Source organism: Vulpes lagopus, chromosome 3, assembly GCF_018345385.1.
Source record: "Vulpes lagopus strain Blue_001 chromosome 3, ASM1834538v1, whole genome shotgun sequence".
NCBI lineage: Eukaryota > Metazoa > Chordata > Mammalia > Carnivora > Canidae > Vulpes > Vulpes lagopus.
The window spans coordinates 47,454,970-47,482,169 of record NC_054826.1 but is presented as its reverse complement, the minus strand read 5'-3'; the positions used below and the strand labels follow the sequence as shown (position 1 = coordinate 47,482,169).

Sequence of the window (27,200 nt, the reverse complement as noted above, 5' to 3'; positions counted from 1 at the left end):
GAGCAAAGAAGAAAACCAGTGAAGATGGGGACAGAAGGGATCACAGAATGTTCTGGCCTCTTTCCTCCATGGGCTTTCTTGCCTTCTGTTTGCTTACTAAAGAAATAATGCAAAAAAAAAAAAAAAAAGAAAACAAACAAACAAAAAACAAAAAATAAAGAAATAATGCTGCTCTTCTGTGTCCTCCCAGTCACACTCTCCCTCATCTTCCAACCTCCTGGATGGCGACCACATGATCTCCTTCCAGGAGCATATTAGTCTCCAGAGGGAAAAGCATACATAATAAAGCATTATAGGGGTGAAGATAGATCAAATCAGCTTGGCTGATGGGGCCTGCATGGGAATCAACGAAGGGCAAAAAACATTTTTCTATTATTCTATGTAAAGCACAGGTGTCCAAGTCACTACTTACAAAGTTGAAGGACATTTTCCCATTGAGCCTTTGGTTTCCCTTAAGTTTTAGGATAGAAATCACCATACTTTAAAGAATTGTGCTTCCTCATTAATATCCAAGGCACAATCTTCCTGTGGCAATTCCCAAGTGGCAATAAGGACTATGGAATCCTACAGGACTATTGTTTGAAGTTATACAGACTTTGAATGAAATTCCAATTCAACCACTTGCTAGCTATGCAATTTTTGGCAAGTTTCTTAATCTCTATGGGCTTCAATTTCTTCATCACAGAAGCTAACTGGTCTAAAAGCTTGCCTTATGAAGTAGGTATCCTTTTCTCTATCTAATCAGAAACTGAAGCAAGAAGGGCTTAAGCAACTTAGCCAAGGCCAAATGAGTACTGAGTGGCAGAAAATAATAACCACCTTGAGGAATCAATAGGCTAATGAATGATAAATGGTCTAGTGTAGGAGCAGGCATGTAATAGCCGATTAAAAAATAAAAGCTACCATTATTATTGGTCCAACCCAAGGTACAGAGCCTTACTTTAATGTTCTAGTTCTTCCTTAGGGTAAGAAAACGTACTGGCTTTCCTTCTCGAGAATGCCTTGAAGGTTTTTCTCTTTTATGCTTCACCTCCTTTCTCTTCCTCCTACCCTTCCTTTCTCTCCTGTCTGCTGCTCTTCTTTTTCCTCCAATGTAATCCTCAATTAACTTTCTCAACTTTTGCTGCAATGCCTTTGCCCGTGTCAGACAACTCGGTACCTTTTGGAGATTTGGCATTGTTCTGAGATTCTTTTTGGTGTCTCTTGCTGGACGTACATTCTGTACGTAGGGGCCCAGTAATGCTGGAAGAGAAAGTCACTGCTCTTAACAGTCCTACTGTAATAGTGAATATGCCCCAAAGGAAAAATTACACTTAGTGAAAGAAACTGGATCCAGAAAAAAAAGGGAAAGATATAGTCATGATTGGTAACAGAAATCTAACATTTCTGTAGCTAAAGCTCTATCAACTATTAAGAAATTCTTATAAGTACACTGTTTCCTAATAAATATTATTTCCTTTTTAAAAGCAAGGAAATAGAAGCTAAATTCTTATTATAGGCCGAAGGAAGCAGAACAGTGTGGTCCAAGCTGGGGTAGAACAAAAAAATTATGTGGTCAGTGAAACCTTGTCCGAAGAAGTGAGTGTAAGAGAATGACTTTGGATTAAGGAGATGCATGTTCACTGAATGTGACACTCCATGTCACACCCTGTGGGAAGCCCTTTTCCTGGAGGAGCTCACTTAACCACCTCTTCTAAGTAGATGCGTAGGTCAGCACATAGTCTAATCCTAATTTTGTGTATGAGAAAACTAGGCATAAAGGAGCATGGTGTCTTGGTAGAGGGTCATGGAGCTAATAAGGGTTGGCACTATGATTGGTACTCAGATCTTTTAATCTCCAAAAACATGCTTTTTCTTTTCTTTTCCTTTCTTTTTTTTTCTTTTTTAAAGTAGGCTCCACACCCAGCATGGAGCCCGGTGTTGGGCTTGAATTTATGACCCTGAGATTAAGATCTGAGTTATTATCAAGAACTGGATGCTTAACCAACTGAGCCACCCAGGTGTATGCTTTTTCTAAGACACTATTTTGGGAAATGGTGTAGATACGTATCTTTGTATGGTAAGACAACGAAAGGAATTAGATATACATTGGAAGTACAACAAACTGCACTGAGAATATTTGAAAAGGAGTTCATTTTCACCTTTAGGAGGCAAAGCATTTCTATTTTATATGATACTAATGTGTCTCTTTTCAACAGATAAAAAAACTTGTGACAATGTAGTTGTGATACAGAGTGCAAGTTTACTGCCTTATATAGGTGCTTCCTGTAGTTTTTCTACACTTATAATCTCAAACTCTAAAAATCAAATGCACAATTAAGACTAAGCATTTTTTTTTTAAGATTTTATTTATTAGAGAGAGAGAATACAAGCATAAGTAACAGGGAGGGGTAGAGGGAGAGGGAGAAGCAGACTCCCCATTGAGAAGAAAGTCCGACTCGAATCCCAGGACCCTGGGATCATGACCTGAGCCACAGGCAGACACTTAACTGACTGAGCCACCCATGTGCCCCAAGACTGGGCAGTTTTTTAAACAGAGGCCTACAATGCATAGATTATCTTCCTAGAATGGGTTTTGAATTCAAGTGAAAACAATTTAAAACAATTGTTTTTCTGCCTTTTTAAAAAAAATAGGCTTTTACTTTTAAAAAAGAAATACACTCTTAGTGGTTGTTCCTATAAATATGTGTGTACACACTCATACACATACTTAAAGAAGCTTTACAAAATTTTGCAAAATCTGGTTCAAGGTACTCAAAAAGAAATATGAGAACTACAGGCAGCTTTTGAGACCAAATATACTCAGAGTTGGCTACTGATTTGGAAAAGCAAGAACCGACAGGCAAAAAAGAAAACAGAGAATAAGAGAAGAGGGCATAGGGAACCATCTCTGAAGGAGACCACTGCACAGAGCCCCCAGCCTTTAGGCAGCACGCAGCCAGAGGCGGGGCAAACCAGCAGAGGCTTCTTATCCATCCTACCCCCATTCCCAGACTACATACAGTTCTCAGAGAGTTGAGAATGTCATTGATGAAGCTGTCAGAATTGTCAAGTATTAGGGTTTATGGTAATTCTAAGGTTCAATTCTAACTGCTAACTGAATTTTTTGACAATAATTGAATAGGACCAACTTTATTACAGAACTCTGACTGTAAGGGTGCAGTGCCCAAAATTCATTGTAATAAAATATTTACTGCTCTTTAGCAGGATATTTTTCCAAAATTCAGTGCTGGTGACATACTGGTTTAAGCATTCCTTGATTCATCATAGCAAATCCCCGGATGTAATTTCTGGCAATTTTGAATATGCTATAACTTTTCAATATTCTATCTAGTGTATTCTCTTTGCCTACTGATGCTGCAATTTCATCCAAAAGAAATTCATCAAGTTGGTCAGGCATGATTTGTAGTCAAAGGCATGCTGCTTACTTACTTTTGATGCCAATATGACAGCTACCTGGCTTTTTGCACTCCTATTACCCAGTTCACAAATTCATACAGATACAAAGGTTCAAGAGAACAAAATAACTAACATCTTTCTTTTCTCTAAAGAGATAAAGTTATATTGCTGAGACAAATACGGAAAAAGATACTCACCATAAGTGCAAATCATTTTACTAGCTTCTCTGAAGAGAAGAATTCCATTAGGAGATGATACATCAAAATTCAAACGCTGGGATCTAAGAAATACAACAAAAAACCAGACCCTATATGTAGATAAATAAACCAGATGTAGATTTAAAGTGCCTAGCATTTTCATTTATTAGAAGTGGCAGCAGTACAATTATCCCTTTTTTTGAAAAGATTTATTTACTTATTTTTTTAGAGAGAGAGAGAGAGAAAGAGAGATGGCAAACAGAAGAGCATGAACCGGGGAGAGGGGCAGAGGGAGAGAATCTCCAGCAGACTCCCAGCTGAGCATAGAGCCCAACACGGGAGGATCTCAAGACCCATGAGATTATGACCTGAGCTGAAACCAAGAGTCAGATGCTTAACCGACTGGACTGAGCCATCCAGGCGCCCCTGCAATTATCCCTTTTTAAAAATGCCATTCCATTAAACAAGTGTTGATAAAATATGTATGCTGATTTCTCACTATAAAGACATTAGGGGAATTAAGAAGCGTTAATTTCATTCATTTGCTGATTCAAAGAATTCGCTTTTATCTATCAAAACAAAATCTTGACATCCCATCACAGACTTCTTACTCTCCTCTCTTTCCATGCAAAGTGGTTGATAGATAGTAATTAAAAAAAATGTGTGAACATGTATGTTTATATAAATACCTAGAGATTTACATTTGCAATATCCTGTAATGCCCCATACATATTTTTAAAACAAATTCTAAATTCCATCTACACAGATGGAATACCTAGGTACTTTTTTATTTTTTAAAGATTATTTATTTATTAGAGAGAGAGAGAGAGAGAGAGAGAGAGAGAGACAGGCAGAGGGAGAAGCAGGCTTCATGCAGGGAGCCTGACGTGGGACTCGATCCCAGGTCTCCGGGACCACACCCTGGGCTGAAGGCGGCACTAAACCTTTGAGCCACGGGGGCTGCCCCCTAGGTACTTTTAATATTGCTCATATGCATAATGAATCATCTAATACTTCAAGTGTATTTCAAATACATTAAATTCCATTCAGACTATAGTTTCCATTGCACATAGCTCAAATAAAGAGAAAGAAGTCCTAGAAGTTCTCAATGAGAACAATTCTACTTCCTTGGTTTCTGAAAGGTGGAGAAACAGTATGAACAGAATAAAGGATTGACATGCCATCCTGAAATAATATTTGCTTTTTAAACATCAGTTTGGCTTCAGTTGGCTCTGATATGCCTTGTCTCTGTGCTTTTAAGAAACTATGGTATATATATATATATATATATATATATATATATATATATATATATATATATATATTTTTTTTTTTTTTTATGGTATATATTTTTAAAGGACTAGCAAAAAGCATGAAACCAGGTCCTAACATGAAATCTCAAAAAAAGCAAAGATACTTGCTAAAGTCCTTTTGCCAGGAATGGTGAATTGTTGCTTCTCCATGCTTTTTCAAAATGCTTTAGAATAAGGTGCAATGATAACTTACTGGAAATATTGTGAACTTTTGATTGTTGGTATACAATTATTGAATAAAGAAAAGAAATGCACACACATAATTCACATTAGATTCTGGAGAAATATAGACAAGATAACATATTTTCCTGAAATTACGGATTTTCACTAGGTACTTCTTATACAATTTATGCTAGATATGAATCACTTACCTATGGCAGGTATCAAATACTTTACAATATAGAATGCAATGATTTTTCATTTAGTATTAAATGTTATATCAGTAATATATAATATCAATAATCTAGTTGAAAACATTGTAATTTCATAGAAAATAAATCTAATATGAAATACACAACCACTCTTAGTATCTAAGATACATCAGAATTTTTTTTTAAATTTTATTTATTTATTCATGAGAGAAACAGAGAGAGAGAGAAATGCAGAGGCACAGGCAGAGGGAGAGGCAGGCTCCATGCAGGAAGCCTGACACAGGATTCAATCCTGGATCTCAAGGATCACGCCCTGGGCTGAAGGTGGCGCTAAACTGCTGAGGCACCCGGGCTGCCCCATCAGAGTGGTTTTTTAAAAAAACAAACAGTTTTTAAAATGAATCATATTCACATTTCTTTATTTGCCAGGTCTTTTTTCCACCTCTTGTTTAATAGATTTTAAATTATTACTGTGAAAAACCCAGCACAAGAGAGAAAATTACAGCTGCAGTCCATACTCCTTCCCTGTCTGGATACCTCCCTTCCAACACGCAATTTAAGAGAAACTGATGAAATAGGACGGCTATATGACAGGTAATTTGGTACAAAGCCATATTCACAATGACATATTTTAAAGGGGAAAAACCAATTAGCTTTTTGCAGTTTTTCTTTTAGCTACATCTTTGTTAATATTTACATGCAGGGTATCTGAATCTTTGCTAGTATGTGCAAATTAAAAGGTCAACTAGGTATTTTTTTTATTATTAAGTTTTTGACCAGGCAATTTGTAAGAAGTGTTGTAGTTGCAAAAAAATGTGTTATAATAGTTGCTATATGTTTCACTTTGAAAATATTTTTATTAAGTATAAATAACATACAGTGCCATATGAGTTTCAGAACTACCATGAGTTTACACCTTATACCTGTTACTAGAGGTATAAGCTAGAGTAAAAAAGACAAGAAATAACAAGTGTTGGTGAGAATGTGGAGAAAAAGGAATCCTTGTGCACTGCTGGTGGGAATGCAAAATGGTGTAGCCACTATGGAAAGCAGTATGGAGGGTGCTCAAAAAATTAAAACTAGAAATAGCATAAGATCCGGTAGTTCTACTACTGGGTATTTACCTCCCCTCTCGCAAAGGAAAACACTAATTTGAAAAGATATATGCACCTCTATTTATTGTAGTTGCTATTTAAATGAAAATGTTGAGCACACAAATCATCCACATACAAGTATATTGACAAAGAAGAAGTAGATAACTTAGGAGTCAAATCAGGGACAATCCATGGGGCTTCTGAGACAAACTACGTGTCCATGAACTGCTCTGGGACTCAGTTCCCTTCTTCATAAAGGAAGCAGCTCAACTCAGAGACCTCTAAACTTCTTCTCTGCTTTAAAAATCTATGGAATTGCAGTAAGCATGAAATTAAAATTAAATTAAAAGAGCTCCCTTCCTCCATCTGTGCCTTTAAATATTTTAAGTAATGGTGGTGGTAGTCTTCCCATTTTTCCTAGTTCCAACAGTTCCCGTATACACCTAAGTATACTATGCTCTTTCTCCCAAGAGGTCTCAATCTTATGTCTCTAATTCTATTGCTTTTACCAGTTTTCTTAAGATTTTTGGTTTCTGAGTTCTTGCTAAGCCTTGAATGTGCACCTACCAGGCAGGAAAATCTGACTTCCTGAGATGCTGAGAAAGAGCAACTGTTTTTTTCTCCCCCAGTGCACTTCTTACCTGTTTTGCATCAGTTCTGCCATAAGTTTTAAGATGGGGGTGGTGCATGCTGGCTCTCCGTACCACCGCTCGATCGTCCTCTGAAGAATGGGAAGATACGTGGGGTATCTTTTAAAAGCCTGTTAAAGAACTTAAGGGTCAAAAGAAATATTGTTCCTGAAAATTAGTGGCACTTAAAAAGGATAAAAGGGATCCACATTTGTTCTGTGTTTAGTATACAATGGCAATTTTATAAATTGCTCTCCCTAATCTGTACAGCTGTACATTTTTGGGGGAACTGTAAATGATCTGCTCTTCTCTGTAATATACCCCATACATTATGTTCCTTCATTTTCGGTATACACTATAAATAAAAGACACACACTTTACGTATCATATAAGTAACACATTTAAAGAATTGTGCTTAGTGCTGTAGGAAAGGAAAAGGAATTTAATGATGATAAAAAACATGTGAATTGTTAATTCAAATTACTTAAGAAAAAGTGTTGATTATGAAATTTTGAAAATGTATAAAAGTAAAGAGAAATAGTAATAATGACCCCCATGAATCTACCTTTCAGCTTAGAAATTATTCATACTACTCTTATTTTTTTTAGTTGTTGACTCGCTCTGCTTGGTCCCACTGCAGCTCCAAGGAAGACTGGAGATGTTAGCTCAAAGAAAAGCTTTGGGTGACTTTTAATGTGCTCGGGGTCAGCTAACAGTTAGTGTCACATACACCCAAGGAGAAACTCTCAAACATCCCCATCAATGGTAAGATGTGTATGTCTCTGATAAGTCAATGGCCAAGACATTAGTACCTGGACAACTGACTCACCTCCACTGGCCCTTTAACTGATAACTGACCTCCTCCTTGTCAAACGGACATATAAATAGAAAATTAAGGCCAAAAACTGCAGCAGGGAAAAAGAAACCCAAAACTCTTGCTTCATTTCCGTTTTCTTTTCCTATTTCCTATGTCTCTCTCTTTCTGATGTTACCCAGTATACTTGTCTTTTTTGTTTCAGTGAAAGTGCTGAACTGAACCACTGAATGGCATTCCTTCCCCTGTGGCAATGGTATATATAGATCTCCGTGGTGAAAAAGATCACAATTTTCTTCCTTGCTCTTAGAATACATTTCAAATTCCTTAGGATAGCATACAGGGCCCTTTAAGGTCCATCCTTACCTCCAGACTCATCTCTGAGTAATCCTGCCCGAACCATGGTTTGGCCATTCTTAATTCTCTACAAACCTACAGATGCCAACTCTCTTCATCTCCATTCCTCTACATGCTTCTTCTGCTTAACCTGTTTCTGTCTTGCAACACCTCGCTCAAGTTTCACTTCCCCTGGTTTGGTGAAACTCTCTTTTGCCAAAAGGTGTCAATCTCTTCCTCATCTACGTTCAGGGAGCACTCTGACCCTGTATCTCTTACAATAAACTATACTAGAGTTGCTTGCTTGTGTTATCTGCCTGCCCCAATAGATAGTTGAGTTTCTAAAGGGCAAAGACTGTGCTTCCACACCATACCCCTGCTTTTGCTATTTGTCCTCAGATATCAAAACAGATGCCCATTGGCCCAAGAAGCCTCACTGGTCACCCCCTCCCCCAAGATTTAGTTAGGTTTGTTTCCTGTGTATGGCTGTGGTCCCCTGTGCTAGTGCTTTCATATCTCTTTCTCTTTCCTATTATATTAATCGCTTTTTGAGGGCAGGACCTAGGCACCTGAATAGATGGACCTGGCGCCAAGTAGATTTCAGTAAATGTTTGTTGCTGTAAACCTGTCAACCTAAAAATGAGGTATAGCATATTCAATTAGAACTATCTATTTAACTGTGCATTTCACTTTGTAGCTTCAGGAAATAATTCATATTACTTTGAATCAAAATAAGCCTTCTACTCCCTTAAGAGTGGCAAGCTCCCTAAAATAGCAGAAATTAATACTTTTGTCTCCCTAGATATACAATGGTAAGGCTCTGTGATTGTATATATTGTATTTGTATATATTGAAAGAATTTACTTAACAAGTATTTACTGAAGGTATTCTATAACTGTCTATTCATTGTTTTAGGCTCTTTGGAGACACTAGTGAACCAAACATTGAAAAATGCCTGCCCTCATGGAATTTATATTCTGATAAGAAAAGACAGAAAATAAACAAAAGACATATATATTAGAAAGTACTACAAAGGCAAAGAAGGTGAAGAAGGGAGATAAGGAGTGCGTTATGTATGAAGTTTCAGTTGGATAAAAATGAAAAAAAAATGAAATCAATCAACTTAATTATTAATTCTATTTTGGCTATTGTCAGATAACTTACTGTTCTGTTTTTTCCATGTAGTAGAAAATATGCTACTTTTGATAGATCATAGATACTAGGTGTTATTTATACTGTGCTAGGGGGAGTGGGGATCCAGAGATAAGTAAGACATGGCTTTTATTCTTAGGGAATTCATCCACAAGTCTGGGTAGCTGACATATAAGAGGGATGCTCTGAGTACCAAAATTCTGAGACAGTGTCAGAGGAGCACAGGTGAGAAAACATTCCATCAAGAGATCTCCTGAGCACAAACTCAGTGATCATTAGTGGGAAAGCATCTGGAAGCCTCATCAGGAAACTGAAAAACTGAAAAGTCTCAGAATCTGAGAGTATCATAGGCATACGCAAGCCCCTTTGCAAGGCATTCTAAAAGCATTAGGACCATCATATTTTTCAGACCACACTGCATTCACCATTGGAGAAAGCCGGGGGATATGAGAGGATGCTTCCTTTTCTGTGTGGAATGAGAGTGGTGCCAATTCTAATATGCTTCTGACAGAGGTGACTGCCACAGAGAAAATGAATGATTACTGGAAAGCAGAGTAGAGGTCTACCAAGCAGGGAGGTTAAAAGGGCTTCAGAGTGAGAGTGCCAGACTCAGATTACAGGGTGAGAATCAGAACCCACTCTGAGTTTAATTTTCCAGAACATGTGTATATGGAAAGAAGGAAGGCAGGGGGAGCCCTTAGGTAGAAGAGGCACAGATCTAATTGCTTTCAACTAAACCATCTTGATGAATTCCTAATGTCTGCATCAGATAAATGGAAGATCAAAAGCGTTAATGATATTGCCTTAATCAGATGCCAAATATAAAAAAATGAATAGTATGAGGTTTCCTTCTTGACAACAACCACGCATCCATCCACCCATGTAGTAGTTAGTATGACTTACTATGTGGGGGACCCCAAGAAAACAGGAAAAATGCAATTTTTTCCCTCTGGGATCTTATAATAGGGAAAGCACAGTAATATCCTAGAAGACAATAAAGGAGTTTTTCTTAAAACTGTTAGGAGATAGGGATGTGAGGATGTGGTTCCAGAACAGAAACAGCCTACCAGTTCAGAGCTTATTTAACAGGTATTCCATGAAGGCAAATGCTGCTGGAAGTCTTTCCTTTCTCTCCCGTCCAGCAAATCCCTATTTACCTTTCAACACCTTTCCCAACTTTCACTTCCCTGGGATGCCTACATTTTTCTGGTACCAAAAGTGCCAATCTCTTCCTCTTACATTGTTCTATGGTCCTTTGCATACATCTTTGTGACAACACATTGACTGTTCGTTAGTATGTCATACTAACTTCGAAAGAGCAATCCACTTTATTCATTCTTATAAAAAGCAGTCCTTTTAGTCATTCCTTGGCCTGGCACACAGTACCTAAGAAAATGCTTGCCAAACAGTGAATTTTCAGATTTGCTTTCCTCCCTATTTCAGTCAGTCCAACATAGTGCCAATTGCTTTCTTCTTGAAATACAATTCTGATTTTCTAGCCAGTAGAAACAACTGCCTTACACTACCCCTGGGTAAAGGGTCTAAATTCCTTAGCCTGATATACAAGAGTCCCAGGCACCCTGCATTTCCAACCATGAAATAAGTGGTGTCTACAACAAAACATCTTTTCTACTCCCCTTCCAAAACCTGTGCAGAGGCCAAATGACAACCTCTTACTTCATAGTTTCAACACTCTATTCCTACTTATTTGGTAAGATTCAGGGAAAGAGCTGCACTTTGACAGAGCCCTTCCTGATTCCCCAGCTAAATGCAATCACTCTATTTGATTCTGTTGTTACAGCACTCATCACCTTCTATATTTTATTACAGGCATTTATGTAGGTATCTAACAGACTGTATTTAATTAGAAGCTCATTTTGGGGTAGGATTTGAGTCTAAGTAATCTACATCCCTCATGATACCTAGCACAGTCCTTAGCCAAATTTGCTGAATAAGTGAGCAAATGGGATTCCTTTGTCTCATTCCATATTAGGGAAAGGAACTAACAACAGTGGTGCAGTATTTACTTTGTGCCAGACATGAGATTGGGCCCTTTATAGAGTCAATTCACTCATTCACACTATACCTATGAGACAGGTATGATTAGCCCTGTTTTGTGGAAGAGAAAACGGATTCTGACACATTAAGCAAGTCACCCAGTCCCCATAGGTTACCTGGTGAAACCAGGACTGGAATCCACAACTGTTTTATTCTGAGGTTTGTGCTCTTCTATATACCTACATATGGTTTTGACTTGTCTTTGTATAATGTGTTTATGCATAATAATAAATAGCACTGATGACCTGACTGAAAACCAGTGGACTCAGAGATCAGATTATGATGATGATACACTTTCTTTTTCTTTTTCTCCAATTGCTGTCTAGATTTTTGACATTTCCATCTAGGTATGATCTGGGAAAAGTCTAAACAAGGTGACTAAATGCCTTATAGGACTTACTACAAGGTAAAGTGCTTTTACATTGTCGTGTTCTCACTATAGGGGCAAGGAAGTGTATCAATGATTCTTCAATTCTCCAGTGGTGGAACAATTTATCAACACGTTTGCTATGTAGTTTCAGGCAATTTAGTTTTAGAAGGACAGTGATAAGCAATGCAGTTTGTGTAGCGGTTAATGCAGTCAGTGTTTACAGAAATGTTTTTGAATTAAATAGCTAACCACTAAAATATCAAATAATCGCCATAAATAAAATGTATTTTGACTTTAAGATGACATGTGCTCTTATAGGACATTTCTTCTGCATGCTAAGGACTATATAACAAATTAAAGAACACACATTTATGTGGATAAAAGGCAAAAATAAACTTTCCCCAGCAGTAATGAGGGAATCATCACTGACGGTTTGACATATCAATATTTCAGGAAGAATAAATGACTTTCATAACCACTTTTTTATCATATACTTATTCATTTTTTACATTACTAGAATACTTGGAAAAGGATCTATACTTTATCACCTGAAACTGCTTAAAGTATTTCAAAATATTTTAATAAAGCTTTTTGAATTATCAAATAATGTAACTTTTAAACAAATTTTACTATTATTATAAATATTTGCTCTTCATCCCTTGCCCAAAGGAAAACTATAAATCTTGTCTCAACTGAATGAACACCATTTATCATATTCATTTTGTTGTCAATACAATTATGAAAAGCCTTTGGCCTTTTCCCAAGGAAGCTGATTTGCTACTGAAACTCAATTATTATAAGCAAAGCTGGTACCAAGCCATCCTGTTTGGCATCTAACACAGCTTCCTGCATAACTGACACTTTACTCTCCACCACTGACCCTTAATAACATCAACGTCTATGGTCACATGGAGCAGACAATAGTTTCCAGTTCAAAACAAAACATTAAGTCCCAAGGCCTTCCATTTGCTGTTGTCTGCCATCTGCTGGACGAAAGCTTCACTTCAGCTAGGTGCCAAAAAGGAGCTTAGTGAGGAAATGGAAAACAGGCTTAATTAAAAACTTAAATTACAATATGTTCTATGAATTTCAGGCAGTATCAATTATGGCAGATATTTATATTCTTTGACACTGAGGGGGAAAGTACTTGACTCTCGGTTGGAACTGGGAGGAGGGAAACATGAAACAATAATTGCTGAGCATCCTAGAGTTGCAGCTTGGTTTCAAGATCACCAACAATTTTAAAGCACCCAAATTAGGCTTTTATGATTTTTCAAATAAATGAAAGTTTCTACTTTGTGAGCTTCTATTTATGTTTAGATAAATAAAAGGTCATATGTAATTTCAGTTTATTCTTCATAGTTAAAAGAATTTTAGAACTTTCCATGCTAAGAACCACAATCCCTGCAGATGTACTTTGCTGATATGAAGACATGGTTCTTCAATGACATGGAAAATTCCTATCTCTAAACCTTCTATGGACACATATATCTGATGAAGTAGGTTTTAATAGAACTAAAAAATGTGAGTCAGTATTCAAATTAATGTTAAGAATTTTTTTTAATGTGCAGAGTTCTCCCTAAAACTCCCAAAGATTTGCCCAGATACCTTGTAGCTATGTTTTTGGCCTAACTGTGGCATCTGTAGTCAAAGGCTGCCTTTAAGAAGTTTCTTTTGCAGTCTAATTTATGAAGTTTAGATAAGGACTTGAAAGGAGCAACTAAGAAATAGTGCAAGTTAAAACGTAAAATAGCTTTAAGGCTATGGAATTCTTATGTGCTGTAATAGTTTTAGGCATAAAGACATAGAAATGTATTACACTTACATGACCTGTATAAATTGTCACTTCCTGTTAGAATCAAGGAAGATTCATATGATATTAGTAAAACAATATTAGTAGCAACTATTTATGACTCCCAAATATGTTCCAGACATTATACAAAGTGTGTTACCTATTTTAATGGTCACAGTGAGCCATGATACTGGAGGTCTCCTTTCTTAGATGAGAAAACCAAGACTCAGAGAGGTAGAAGACTTGCCTTGGTTTACAAGGTAAGTGAAGAGCTGGATTTCAAGCCTGGTCTGACACCAAAGTCCATGCTTATCTCACTCTCACATGAAGAAGTATTTCTGTGGGGGATGTTTGTTTCTTTGTTTATTTATGTTGCTGTTTGTACTAAGCCTTGGGAAAGGAAAAGTCAGATTTTATACCAAATGAAAAATCCTGACTATTTATTTCCCCTTTTTTCACGGTGGTTAAAAACTGCAGCATGACGAATTAAGCCTCAAAGAGATAAAGTAACCTTCTCAGCCCTGCTAACTGAGATGAGAGTAGAAATTCAAATCTCCTCGAAAATGCCAAATGGTAAGATTCATTGATTCTAAGTTAAAGATAGTTAGCCTGATTATCCCTGCGATCCCTACATAAACAATCATTTGGGGATGTGATTTTTAAGTTGTCAATATTTAATGGCACCAAAAAGTGACCTCTCTGAGCTGGGTCTCCAAATGTTGTGCTCAGTTATCTGCACTGCTGCCACTGTGCTGTAATTTTTAGCTGATTACACATTAGTTCATTTAGCTTTGTTTCCTCTTCCCTACTGTGCCATACTATTAAACGAAAGCGAGGGGCCTGGCATCCCTCTGTGCACAGAGCTGGTATTGTCACAGTGTAATAAGGATACATCCAGTCAAACAGCATGGTGTAGCTGGTCTTTGTGTTCAGTGCAAAGGCAATCCCTCGAAGATCTCTTGCCAGCCCGATCAACATACGCTGTCAGTGGGAAAGAGACACAGTAATTGATTTTCACGTTAGCACAGAGCAGATGGAGTAATAATCAGGCAATAATGACCACATATCTGATTTTGATTCATTAGCTAAAATGTCTCGCTCAGATCCCTTTCTACAGAAAACCGTAGACCCTTTTAAACAAACAGACCATCAAATCTGCTGACCAACTCTATTCTGCTTCTTATAAATTGATCTAAGTCATAATTCCAGCAGTTTAGGAACATTTAGATTCTTAATATACTTTGTTTCGGAATAATGTCCAATTAGAAAAAAAGGGACTTGGAGATTGATAATTCCACAGAACAGAGATGCACAAGGTCTAGACATTAATAATAGCAAATTTTAACCGCATCGGCTTGCATGAAATCAGTCCCACTACGCAATCTAGAGTGTATCCTGGGGATCCCTGGGTGGCGCAGCGGTTTGGCGCCTGCCTTTGGCCCGGGGCGCGATCCTGGAGACCCGGGATCGAATCCCACATCGGGCTCCCGGTGCATGGAGCCTGCTTCTCCCTCTGCCTGTGTCTCTGCCTCTCTCTCTCTCTGTGACTATCACAAAAAAAAAAAAAAAAAAAAAAAAAAAAAAAAAAAAAAAAAAATTAGAGTGTATCCTGGAAGCACACTGGCATTTAAAGATACCTCGTAACTTAGGACAAAATAAAATCGGCCAGGTGACCTACTGCTACCATGACATACTGAGAAGGGCATTCACATTCCCCACGCAAAGAAAAGGTGTAAGGAAAAGAGATCTATAGTGGTTTTTGGAAGACTTGGATTTGAATCCCAGCTCTACTGCTTGACTGTCAGACTTAAGGCAAGGCAGCAACTTATTAGTCTCAGTTTTCTCATCTATAAAAGGGGCTAATATTGCCTCTTTCACAGAGGCATTGTGAGGAATAAATTTCGTAAATTTATGTAAAAATGCCTAACAAGTCCCTGACACGTACTAAGTGTTTCATAAATATTTAGTTTTAGAGACACAGAAAAAAACTACTTGACTCTTAAACAAAAGAGATCTGACTCTGGACTCTTAATTAAGCTGTCCTTAGGATGATGCTTGGGAAGAGAAAAAGGAAACCCAGGAACAGATGCTAGAATGTCAGAACAAAGAGTACAAATAAACATAATTGCAAAACAAGGATAATTGAGATATGCAACTGTGACTTCTGAAGATACTGTTTCTGTAGAAAGATTCTGCCAGGAGATGGACTCTGAACTTTTCTTTTCACCAGATTTTCTTTTTCCTTACACATTGGTAAGAAATGAAAAGCTCTTTATAAGGAAGGCCTTTAAATTACCACCAAGGACTTGGAAGTGAATCCTAAACCTCATCTTAAGGGCTAAATAACATCGCAAAGTAGCAAAGAACAGTTAATCTGTCAGAAATATCCGCAATTTCTGATCGTTCCCCAACACTGTGCTCGATATAACCGGAAGTCATTTATAAAATAGTTTTTAACTGCCTATTTATAAAATGACAGTAATTTTAATTTCCGAATCTGTAAACCTGAATTTTTGTTTCTGCTTCTTTAAGTGACTCATTCTTTTTCCTCTCATAATCTCACTGGTCCTTATTATTCTAGAATCGGCTCCTTACAGTTCTCTCATGTGACTTGGTATTTTTTTTTAAAAAGCCATTTTGCTTTTTATGTAACCCATTTTCATCACCTGGAACCTGTTCCCCTCTGTTGCAGCTTTCCACATTTCCTTTGGCCTCCAGAACAAAATACGTCTTCTAAAAAGCCTTGGTATAATTCTATTCTGAGTATTTAGCTCTGCAGTCTTTCTACGACAGTGGGCTTTTTGGTCTGTTTTTATTACGAATACTTACAGGTTATAGACTACATTTCAAATAATTTTAAGTTTTCACATATACATCAGGCATGCACATTCAGCTCTAAACTGGTCAATGCGAACCATGAGTTTTACTTTCTTCATGCTTAGTGCAAAGGGCTCTTAAAATATCTTTAGACTATCTTCATCACATAAAAAAGGTTAACATCTATTTTATCACAAATTTTTCTTCTTTAAGAGATGCCAAGTTAATAAAAGTGCTCTAAGTGACTCGAATCTAGGAAATTACATCAATCTTTAATTTTAGAAAATGTTACAACACAGCAGAGAAAGCATGTAACAGTATAACAACTAGCTTTGTTTTCAATAGATTCAACTGGACAGGAAAATGCGGTGTTAATGTAAGAAACAGATTTCTTATGTCCCAACAACATCTTTTATCATAGGCAGCAAGAATACTGTAATAATCTACACAGATACTCCCAACACTAAGGGAGTACTTTGTTGGTAGCCAAAACATACCCAGCTCTGTTTTGAGGCAGGATGACTGTTACCAGAAGTTCAACCAGACTACTAAGCAACCTTAGAGAGCAAGAGGTTGTCTGATTGAAATTTAGGGAAGGAGGAGCCATGGTTCACCATCTCATTTAAAACTGTTCAAAGGGATTTATTTTAAAAGTTGCCTTTCTTCTATAGTTGGTCCACATTTGCCTGATGTGTAAAGTGGGAGGCTCATATGTTTTCAGTGAGGCTGTCTTGGGGAGCTGGGTAGGTCTGGGGTTTCTAATCTTAAGGATTCCTTCTGGATAGTTCAAGGAGAAACTGCTTAGTGCTTCAGTAGACTGTATGGTGAACAGTTGTCTGTGTGCCAAGTGTGAGACGGATGGGCTGGGAAACAGCTGAAATGCGGCTCCTTCCACCCTGACCCCCAAAACAGGGTTTCTAATGGAAAGTCTGACAGACCCTTTACTGTAGTGGCACTACTGGGGGCAGCTATAATATTATCCTCATAATTCTACTATATAATAACAACAAAGAAAAAGAAGGTGAAGGGTCATTGTGCTTTGTCTTTAGAATTAAGATGGCTGTCTTCATCCTTACAGCATACTCTTAATTCTGGAGACACATCTTAATAACCTCTAAATAGTTCCAACAAAAGAGCCGTGTCAGAGGAATGAGCAGGCCCCAAGGTGTTTCAACTGGAGTGTTTTCATCTGCCTTTATTGCTCTATCCCTCTCCAGAATTAAGGCAATAACCTGTGATAAATTATTCAGGAACTGCTACAGGGATCAAAGCAAAATCATTCTGTTAAAGTGCTGTTTGCAACATTTGGCACTTAGTGCGAAAACTTTTAATGTGCGCATGCTGAAAATCAAGGATTTTAAATAATTTAACGTTGTGGAGTTTTTACGAAGGGCCTAAAGATAGCAGGTTCCTATTTAACTGCTCCTCTTCCTCTGCGAAGTTTTCATTCATTTTCCTTAAACTCGATGACGTCATGGCCAAATCAAAAATGATGCATGAGTCAAGGGAGTACTGGACTATATTTTACTATGGACACGATTATAGGGGAAACACATATATTTTGAACTAATGCTTTAGAGCCAGGATTTGTCACAGCATTTTCTTTCTTTTTCCCTTTACTGTGAAGAGGAAAAACCCAAGACAAAAATTCAATGTTCTCTACAATTTTATTAGGACTAAGTAAGAAAACAAAGCTATAAATTTAAGAGTTTCGCAGCATTTCCTCCCCTCACAACCATATTTCAATTTGGCAACACAGGTCCTCGCTGCTTATGTTCATCCTGAAAGCTGCATTTGAAAAATATCTATAAATAGGGAGTTAGAAAATGCTAGTAAGGGTTGCAAATTAAATGAATTTGGCAGTCCTGCGGCATTTTCATAGAGATATTTTAACAGCATCACCTCCTGTGGATTGGAATACTAAATACTTTATTGAAGAACAAAACAGAACTGTTTTTATCTCTAGTACTTGCAAAATGAAGTACCTGAAAGCACTTTTGCATGTATTATTTATTCATCATGATAGAAAAATAGCCTTAACCTAATAAATTACATTTAAAAGCATTTAGTGCAAAAGTTTTGTTTATGATAAAGCAACAGATTTAGTTCTTTATCGGTAGCTTAAAGCACCAAGTTTTCTTTATACAAATTAGACAGATGGTGCTTACAGTAGAATTTACTAAAGGTCTGTCACAACAAATGCAGCCAAGCTGCATATTTAATCACTGCAGAATCTTGTCTACCTGCAGCTGCCAACTGCTAATCCAATTTCCCTGATAAATGTGGCAAGAGACACGATCAGCAATAAAGAGCATCTAACTCCATTTTCCTGCAGGGCGTCTTTTGATGAACATTTAGGACGGAAGCACGGAGTGCACTGTGTGGCCCTGGTTCGTGGCAGCTGCATGCATTCTGAGGCACAGTTCTCAGGTTACTCACTTAATTCTGCCACTATCATTACGTTGCTATTGATCTCAGTAGCTGTTGCCTACACAGCATTACTCTAGATGAAGCTGAATCAGGCAGTTATCATGCATCAAACTTGCTCAAAAGCCTGGAGATTTCCCCTTAATTACTTGTGATTTTATTTGCAAATACCGTTAAAGTGTAATCAAGCAGTCACTTTCCAGGGTCGTTAAGAACTTGCTGGTTTAGGGATATATCACTAGAACTCCATTAAAAATGACTCTAGGAAGATGGTTTCTATCAAAGTAGATGGGATTCCATCAAAATGGGCTTGGAGTATAATGAAATCTTCAAGTGAGACAAATGTAATTTTTAGAAAGATGGTGTTTTCAACTCCACTGCTTCTTTCTGATATAAAGGGCACCAATAGCTTTAGAGCTGCAAAGATGTTGTTGGTCCTTCAAAATATTTGGAAGACACCTAAAAAATACAGCTAACCTAAGTAGAAACTCTGCTAAAGAGTTTTAGCAAGACTATGAACACAAAGAAAATCTCTAAGATCCCTTTTGGTTTTAAAATTCTATGACTACCGCATGTTGATAAACATTCATTTCAAAAACTCTGTTTCAAAAGGTATCGCATTTGGCTAATTATTTTTTGGTAGAAAAATTACACTAAAATAACTACCACAGGCCATTGTTTTACTATCTGGCTTCTTACTGCTAATTTTTTTTTTTTTTTTTGGTAGAGAGAGGAGAAGTCATGCAAAATGACGGTTAATATTTTCGACTTATTCCAAATAACAATAAAATATGACTCGAACATCACCGACAAAGGTGCCTACATCCTCTAGAGTACATTTATTAGTCTTTTAAAAATAATAATCAGTGTCAATCTATTTAATATAGCCCGGATACATTATGATTTCAGAAGATGCTACTCCTATTTTGCAGATCTTGTGTTCCCCACCCCCCACGTTAAAATATGGGACTGTTTTGTCACAAACAGCTTGCTGCACTTAAGGATTTTACTAATAAAACATAATGTTGTCTTAGATATTATGACTGTTGCCACAGCTGAACTGACTTGTCAAATCAATCCTAATACGGCTCCCACAGGCACATAAAAACCTTATTTAGCTATCAGTTATCCTAATCACTTTGTTCAGTTTAAGAATGCAATACTTCAAGACCAGCTCCTATTTATACATATATGCCTAGCCATTTAATAAAGTCTTGATTTATATAAATTCTTGTTTAAAAAAATATTTAGAGATGTAGTGTTTTAGCATGTGTATGTGTGTGCATTCCTCCATATAAATATGTTGAGGCATACAGTGCAGGGTGGATAAGGGAAGAGGGATGTTTAAAGCAGTGTACCCATGAGAAGTGTTCTTTTAAAGATACTAACTGCCACAAGAGATAAATCATCTGATCGTAAACTATCCAAAATCACTCACTGACCTCAAAGTCAATTTGTATAAGAAACTAAAGAAGTACTTACATGAAAAGTACAACTCAAAGCCACATGAAGCTGAGGAGGCAAGAATGACGAGGCGTAGAGCACATACAAATATGCAGAAACCTTTTTGTGGATCTAGATAACCTAGAATGAGCAAAATCATCTTTCATCACGTTTAGGAACAAACCCACCTTTACATCTTCTTGTTTAAAGTTGTTGTTGAATATTTGTAATATTGTTTCAAAAGAGACGGTAAGAGGCAGCATGAAATTCTCAAATTCGTCTTCGTCTTCGCCTATTACAAAAACAAAAGGGTCACCATGGTTTAAAATGCGTGCTATTGTACATTAGCCTAGGCAGCAAGTGCTTCATTCAGCCTCAGAAATGTTCCCGAGAAGGGGTCAGCCTGCATTCACACTCATGCTGCATTCTGTACTTTGTTTGGCTCATTGAATATTCTGGTGTTTTGCCTTCCTTCTCTTTTGCACCAAATGAAATACCAAAATTACTTATCAGCCTTTTTTTTTTTTTCTGGCTCTTTATTGGATCAAACAGACTCATGCCCCAGGGATCTCAGCCCTTCAGTTCTTGTGCCCCCAGAGCTTCCCCAATGCCTCAAGGAAAGCCTCTTTCAAAGCCTCAGAGACAGGGGATCTTTTTTTCCCCTTCTCTTTAGGTGCCAAGGCCCTAAAGGGCTCACAGACTCAGGTGCCCAGATAGCTCTAAGTTATTATTCCCTTTTATTTATGTTCTCTTTTATTAATTTGTTAAATAGATAGCAGGGAAACTTTTATCTGCCAAATAAGATGGGGTCCCTCATGGGTCATTTGGATTTTAAGTACATTCTCCATGGATTTTAAGTACACTTCCACTTGCACTAAGCTTCCTTTCTTTATAGAACTGAGCCATTTACTTTTTTTTTTTCCATTTCCTCAAAGATTCTATCAAAGCAGAATCTTCACTTCAAACATGGATATGCACAAAACGCTATATATTTTTTACTAAAAACTTGTATTTGAGTATAGTTGACAATGTTAGTTTCATGTGTACAACATAATGATTCAACTTCCCTACAGTTACGCTCTGCTCACCACAAGTGTAGCCAGAATCTGTCATCACACAACACTATTAGAGTGTCATTGACTATATTCTCTAAGCTATGCCTTTTTTAAAAAAGATTTATTTATTTATTTATTTCTGAGAGAGAGAGAGAGAGAGAGAGAGAGAGACAGAGACACAGGAGGAGGGAGAAGCAGGCTCCATGCCAGGAGCCTGACGTGGGACTCGATCCGGGGACTCCAGGATCACGCCCTGGGCCAAAGGCAAGTGCTAAACCGCTGAGCCACCCAGGGATCCCTTATGTCTTTTTTTTAAAAAAAATATTTTATTTATTTATTCATGAGAGACACAGAGAGAGGTAGAGACACAGGCAGAGGGAGAATCAGGTTCCGTGCAGGGAGCCTGATGTGGGACTCGATCCCAGGACCCCAGGATCACACCCTGGGCTGAAGGTGGCGCTAAACTGCTGAGCCACCTGGGCTGCCCTAAGCTATGCCTTTTATGCCATGACTTATTCATTCCATAACTGGAAGCCTTTATCTCCCTCTCCCCTTCACCCATTTTGCCCAACCACCTCCCTTACCTCCTTTCCCTCTGGCAACCATCAGTTTGTTCTCTGTATTTATAATCTGATTCTGCTTTCTATTTGTTATTCATTTTTTTTTACATTCCAGCAGAGTAAAATCATATGGTACTTGTCTTTCTCTGACTTATTTCACTTAGCATATTACCTTCTAAGTCTATTCATGTTGCAAATGACAAGATCTCATCCTTTTTAATGGCTATGTAGTATTTCATTGTGTGTATATGTGTGCATGTGCGTATATGCACCACATCGTCTTTATTTATTTATTTATTTATTTATTTATTTATTTATTTATTGTGATGGGGTGGGAAGAGGGAGAGAATCTCAAGCAGACGCCACACTGAGTGTGTGGAGCCCAATGCGGTACTCCATCTCATGACCCTGAAACCAGAACCTGAGCTGAGATCAAGAGTTGGATGCTCAACCTACTGAGCCATCCAAGTGGCCCAAGGGGATTCTTTTCTTTTACTTTTAAAAATATTTTATTTATTTGAGAGAGAGAGGGAGTGAGCACGAGCACATGAGTAGGGGGGAAGGGCAAAGGGAGAGAGAGAAGCAGACTCCCTGCTGAGCAGGGAGTGGGGTTCGATCCCAGGGCCTGGAAATCTGGCCTGAGCCAAAGGCAGATGCTTTAACCCACTGAGCCACCCAGGCGCCCCAAGGGGTTTCTTTTAAATGAGAGCTGATTCTCTCCTTCATCCTATGCCACAGGGAATTGTGAGCCCCCCACTCTACTGATCAAGAAACAGGCAGAGAAAGGTTAAGTGACTTACTCAAGGCAGCATACTTAGGAAGTAAAACTATATGGTCCAGACCTCTTGATTTCCAGGCTATCAGTTTTTAAGTAGAGCATTCGAGAGGAAACAAGATGTCAGAGAAGAGTCAGTGGTTCTTAAGTTTGGTCCTTGACATAGCAGCATCAGCATCACTTGGGAACTTATCAGTTGTAAATTCCATCCCAGGGCTACTGAATTAGACACTCTGAGGGTGGGGGTCCAGAAATTTGTTTTAAGAAGCCCTCTTGGTGATTCAGATACATGCAAATATTTGAGAAACACTGGTCTATACATCATTCTACAGATAAGTAAACTGAGGTTCAAGGTCACATAATACAGGTCAGTGGCACAATCACGTCTTCAGACTGTTAAGGGGTGGCTGATGTGGCTAACCCTGATCTTCTGTTACTTCTCTTTCCCCTTTAACCTTATGCACTTTGTTTCCAGAGTCCAAAGGAATCAGGGACTTAGCTTTGTTCACAAAAATATCAAAAGGCCAATGAATCTCTCCTGGTATGCTGTTCTAAACAAGGGTTAGATCTCTAAGGGAAGGGGAAGGGGAAAGGGAAGGCAGATCAAATTATAATCCTTGCTCTGTCAATTGGTTATGCAACCAAGCTATTCCTTTTAGTTACATCCTCTGTCAACTGGTGATAATGTTAGAGACCTTTACAGAAAGTCTTGCTTTTCCATTTTGTTTGTTTAAAATTAGTCTATCACTTTATTTATATATACATATACATATATATATTTATTATTGGAGTTCAATTTGCCAATATATAGTATAACACCCAGTGCTCATCCCATCAAGTGCCCCCCTCAGTGCCCGTCATCCATTTACCTCCCCCCCCCCCCACAATATCCCCTTCCACTACCCCTTGTTCATTTCCAGAGTTCCAAGCCCAGGTGAAACAGCAGCTCTCCCAGTCTGAGCTAAACTCGCTGGCAAGTACTCTCTAAAGCCCCACTGTAAGCATTCCCCCTTCCCGCTGTGGGTTCCCACAGCATTTTGTCTATTCTTGATGATAGGTAACACTGATTAGGCTGCCTCAAATTTACAGATATTTAGGCATATAGCTAATAACATTAATAATACTGCCTGACATCATTCCACCACTTATCACCATTTGATGAGGAGTTACTATGGGGATTAAATGAGATAAAATTTATAACCTGTGTATGTAAATTATTAGATTTGTCAGCTTACACTGATGGTATCTTTGGCTTTGCTTCTGGAGAGCTAAGACTGTACATCTTTGCATTTCTCAATGAAGGAGAATGATGTAGGCAGGTAAGGCTCATCAATAAACAGACCCAATGTCTGGCTCCACCACTTACTGTTTAACTTTGGATGTTCACTAATTACCCAGAGTCTCAGTTTTCTCATCTACAAATAACGATAAAAATATCTATCTTTGTGAATGTTAAGTGTTATAACAGATGAAAAATAGAAGATGCTCAATAGGGCAGCCTGGGTGGCTCAGCGGTTTAGCACGTGCCTTCAGCCCAGGGCATGATTCTGGAGACCCAGGATTGAGTCCCATGTCGGGCTCCCTGCATGGAGCCTGCTTCTCCTTCTGCCTGTGTCTCTGCCTCTCTTTCTCTCTGTGTCTCTCATGAATAAATAAATATAATCTTTAAAAAAAAAAAGATGCTCAATAAATAGTAGTGGTGGTTGCTAGTATTACAGTGTTAGCACCTGGCATTAGTGCCTGGCATGTATTAGGGAAATACTGTATTTGAATGAAAATTTTAAAAATCCCTTATTTTCTTAATATCTGATATGAATAATACAACAGCTAATTGAAGTAGACATTATCAAATCCTTAGATATATATGTACATATTTAAACTATATAATCTTACTCTCCTAAGATAAAGTATCTTTTTTTTAAAGATTTTATTTATTTATTCATAGACACAGAGAAAGAGAGAGAGAGAGAGAGAGAGAGAGAGAGAGAGGCAGAGACACAGGCAGAGGGAGAAACAGACTCCATGCAGGGAGCCCAATGTGGGACTCGATCCCAGGTCCCTAGGATCACACCCCAGGCTGCAGGCGGTGCCAAACCGCTGCGCCCCGGGGGCTGCCCGATAAAGTATCTTCTAAATATGAAATTATTAATGAGAATAGTGGTAACCATCACTGCAGGCAGATAAGGGCACAGGAAAGAGTGTATGCTTTGAAGGTTCTAAACCTGAATCCCTGGCTCTGCTACTCGTTAGCATTCTGATTTTGGACAAATGATAGCCATTAACATTTTTGTTGTTTTGAGGTTTATGTGGACCTAGAGAGGTAATTACAGTGATCAAACAAAGTGTGATCACCAGGTTGTCCCCCAATGTCCTTCCTTTGGGAGCAAAGCTTTCCATAGGTAAGGATATTTCATCAGAACAAAGACAAATTCAGGACTTTAGCGTTCAACCTTTCATTTAATACATGGAGCTACAGATCAAAAAACTTCCTGACTCATCTCCTTCCTCAACTGAAGTTTGAGGCTTATAGGAAAATCAAGGCACAGAAGACAAGCCACCAAAATGTGCAGGAAGAAGTCAAAGAGGAAATACAGAAATGTGAACAGCAATCCTACTTAAAATGTTACATCCTCAAAGATGCCCTCCTTGACCTCCTAAAAACATTACTGCAAAACTCTCTCCCAACCCCCACCCACTTTCTACTTCCATCACCTACTTTAGTTTTCTTATGGGATTTACTATGATCAGACTATATATTCACATATGTATTCATGGTCTTCTCTACTAGAATGTAAGCTGCTCCTTGGTGAAGGAACTTTGTCCATTTTGATCATGACTCTATCCCCAGGGACTAGAAGAGGGTCTAGCATCCAAGAAATAGTTGTGTAGTGACGGAATAACAATAGTTATTTCCTGAGTGCTTATTATGTGAAGGCAATGAGTTTAATACTTGATTTACTTAACAGATACCTTTGTGGTTGTTCCTATGTTTTAAGTACTGCTGCAAGTTATTAATGGTCCCAACAATCCTATGGAGTTGTATGATGATTTTCCTTCATTTACATGTGAACAGGGAGGCGCAAAGGGATTCTGTGGTTTACTCAATGTCCTTGGGCTGGTAAATGTCAGTAGAGGAGGATCTCCAATTACACTATTTACTTTCAGCTCATGGTCTTCTCCCTGTCTCTAATGGGGTGGAAGGTATCAGAGGTGTGGGCATTGAAGTCAGGGTCACAGAATCTTGAGTTTAGAGCTCCATGAAGTTAGAAGAGGGTGAAGAACAATTAGCTTGGTTCTGGTAGGCAGAAAGGAATTTCTCAGCCATCATTTGAGTTCAAGTTAGGAAAATATGACACATTGGTGGGTTATTTCTACAAAAATGTCTATGCTTCAGTTAGCACTGTTCCTCTCTTACTGCAAGGTGATATGTTGTATAATCTAAGCTGGAAAACTGGTCATTTCTTTTTATGTCATGCAAATAAACTCTATACAACATCTATTATAGATTTTGTCCATTATGTCACCATAAAAAGGAATGAAGTACTGAGACATGTTAAACTATGCCTGAGTCTTGAAAACATTATGCTTGTGTGAAAGAAGATAGACACAGAGGCCACATATCACATGATGCCATTTACATGAAACAGCTAGAATGAGCAAATTCATAGAGAAGGTAGATTAGTGATTGCCAGGGGCTGGGGGCGGGGACAGTAAGAAATGACTACTTTAAGATACAGGATTTCTTTTTGAGGTAACAAAAATATTCTGGAACTAGATAATGGTTATGGTCGCACAGCCTTGTGAGTATTTTGAATATAATAAATACCACTGAACTAGCACTTTAACGGGGTGAATTTTATGGCATGTGAATCTCAAAAAAACCCAACACCAAAACAAAAAAATACCACCAACAAAATTCTCTCCACCTTTATTTTTTTTTAATTTTTTTTTTAATTTTTATTTATTTATGATAGGCACACAGTGAGAGAGAGAGAGAGAGAGAGGCAGAGACACAGGCAGAGGGAGAAGCAGGCTCCATGCACCGGGAGCCCGACGTGGGATTCGATCCTGGGACTCCAGGATCGCGCCCTGGGCCAAAGGCAGGCGCCAAACCGCTGGCCACCCAGGGATCCCTCTCTCCACCTTTAAATGTATGTAGAAGAGTAAAACTTCTCCTTTCCTCAAATTAAAATGCAAATAGAGGTTGGATTAGAGGGGATCTGGAGGAGTACTCAAGGAGCAGCTAATAGTACAAATAATTATGGTAATAAGTGATGAGGATTTATTATATAACTATTGTGTGAAATAGTTTGTTATTAGTCATAAGTTACTATGGTAGGCTGAATAATGGCCCCCCAAAGATGTCCATGTCCTAGTCCTTGGAATCTGTGAATATATTAGGTTATAAACAAAGGGGAATTGAGGTTGCTAATCAACTGTCTTTAAACTAGAAGATTATCCTACGTTCTCCAGATGTGTCCAGGGTAATCACAAAGGTCTTTGAAAGTGTTAGAGAAAAGAAGACAGGGAAAACCATAGAGATGGCAGCATAAGGACTTGACCTGATATTGCTGGAGAAAGGAGGCCATGAGCCAGGA

General features: G+C 38.1%; 1 protein-coding gene across 6 annotated transcripts in view; it reads right to left on the bottom strand.

The window, feature by feature from the left end:
- RANBP17 (RAN binding protein 17) overlaps positions 1-27,200 on the bottom strand; it is a 310,774-nt gene that overhangs the window by 51,461 nt on the left and 232,113 nt on the right. For all 6 annotated transcript variants that reach the window (XR_005986931.1, XR_005986932.1, XM_041750025.1 and 3 more), the window contains 4 exons: positions 20,401-20,504; positions 14,418-14,506; positions 7,016-7,123; positions 3,597-3,679 (listed from right to left, as the gene is read on the bottom strand). Coding sequence is in view for 4 of the 6 variants with exons in the window: in XM_041750025.1 (XP_041605959.1) it covers positions 3,597-3,679; positions 7,016-7,123; positions 14,418-14,506; positions 20,401-20,504 (384 nt within the window). In the remaining 2 variants the exon portion in view is untranslated. The remainder of the gene's footprint in view (positions 1-3,596; positions 3,680-7,015; positions 7,124-14,417; positions 14,507-20,400; positions 20,505-27,200) is intronic.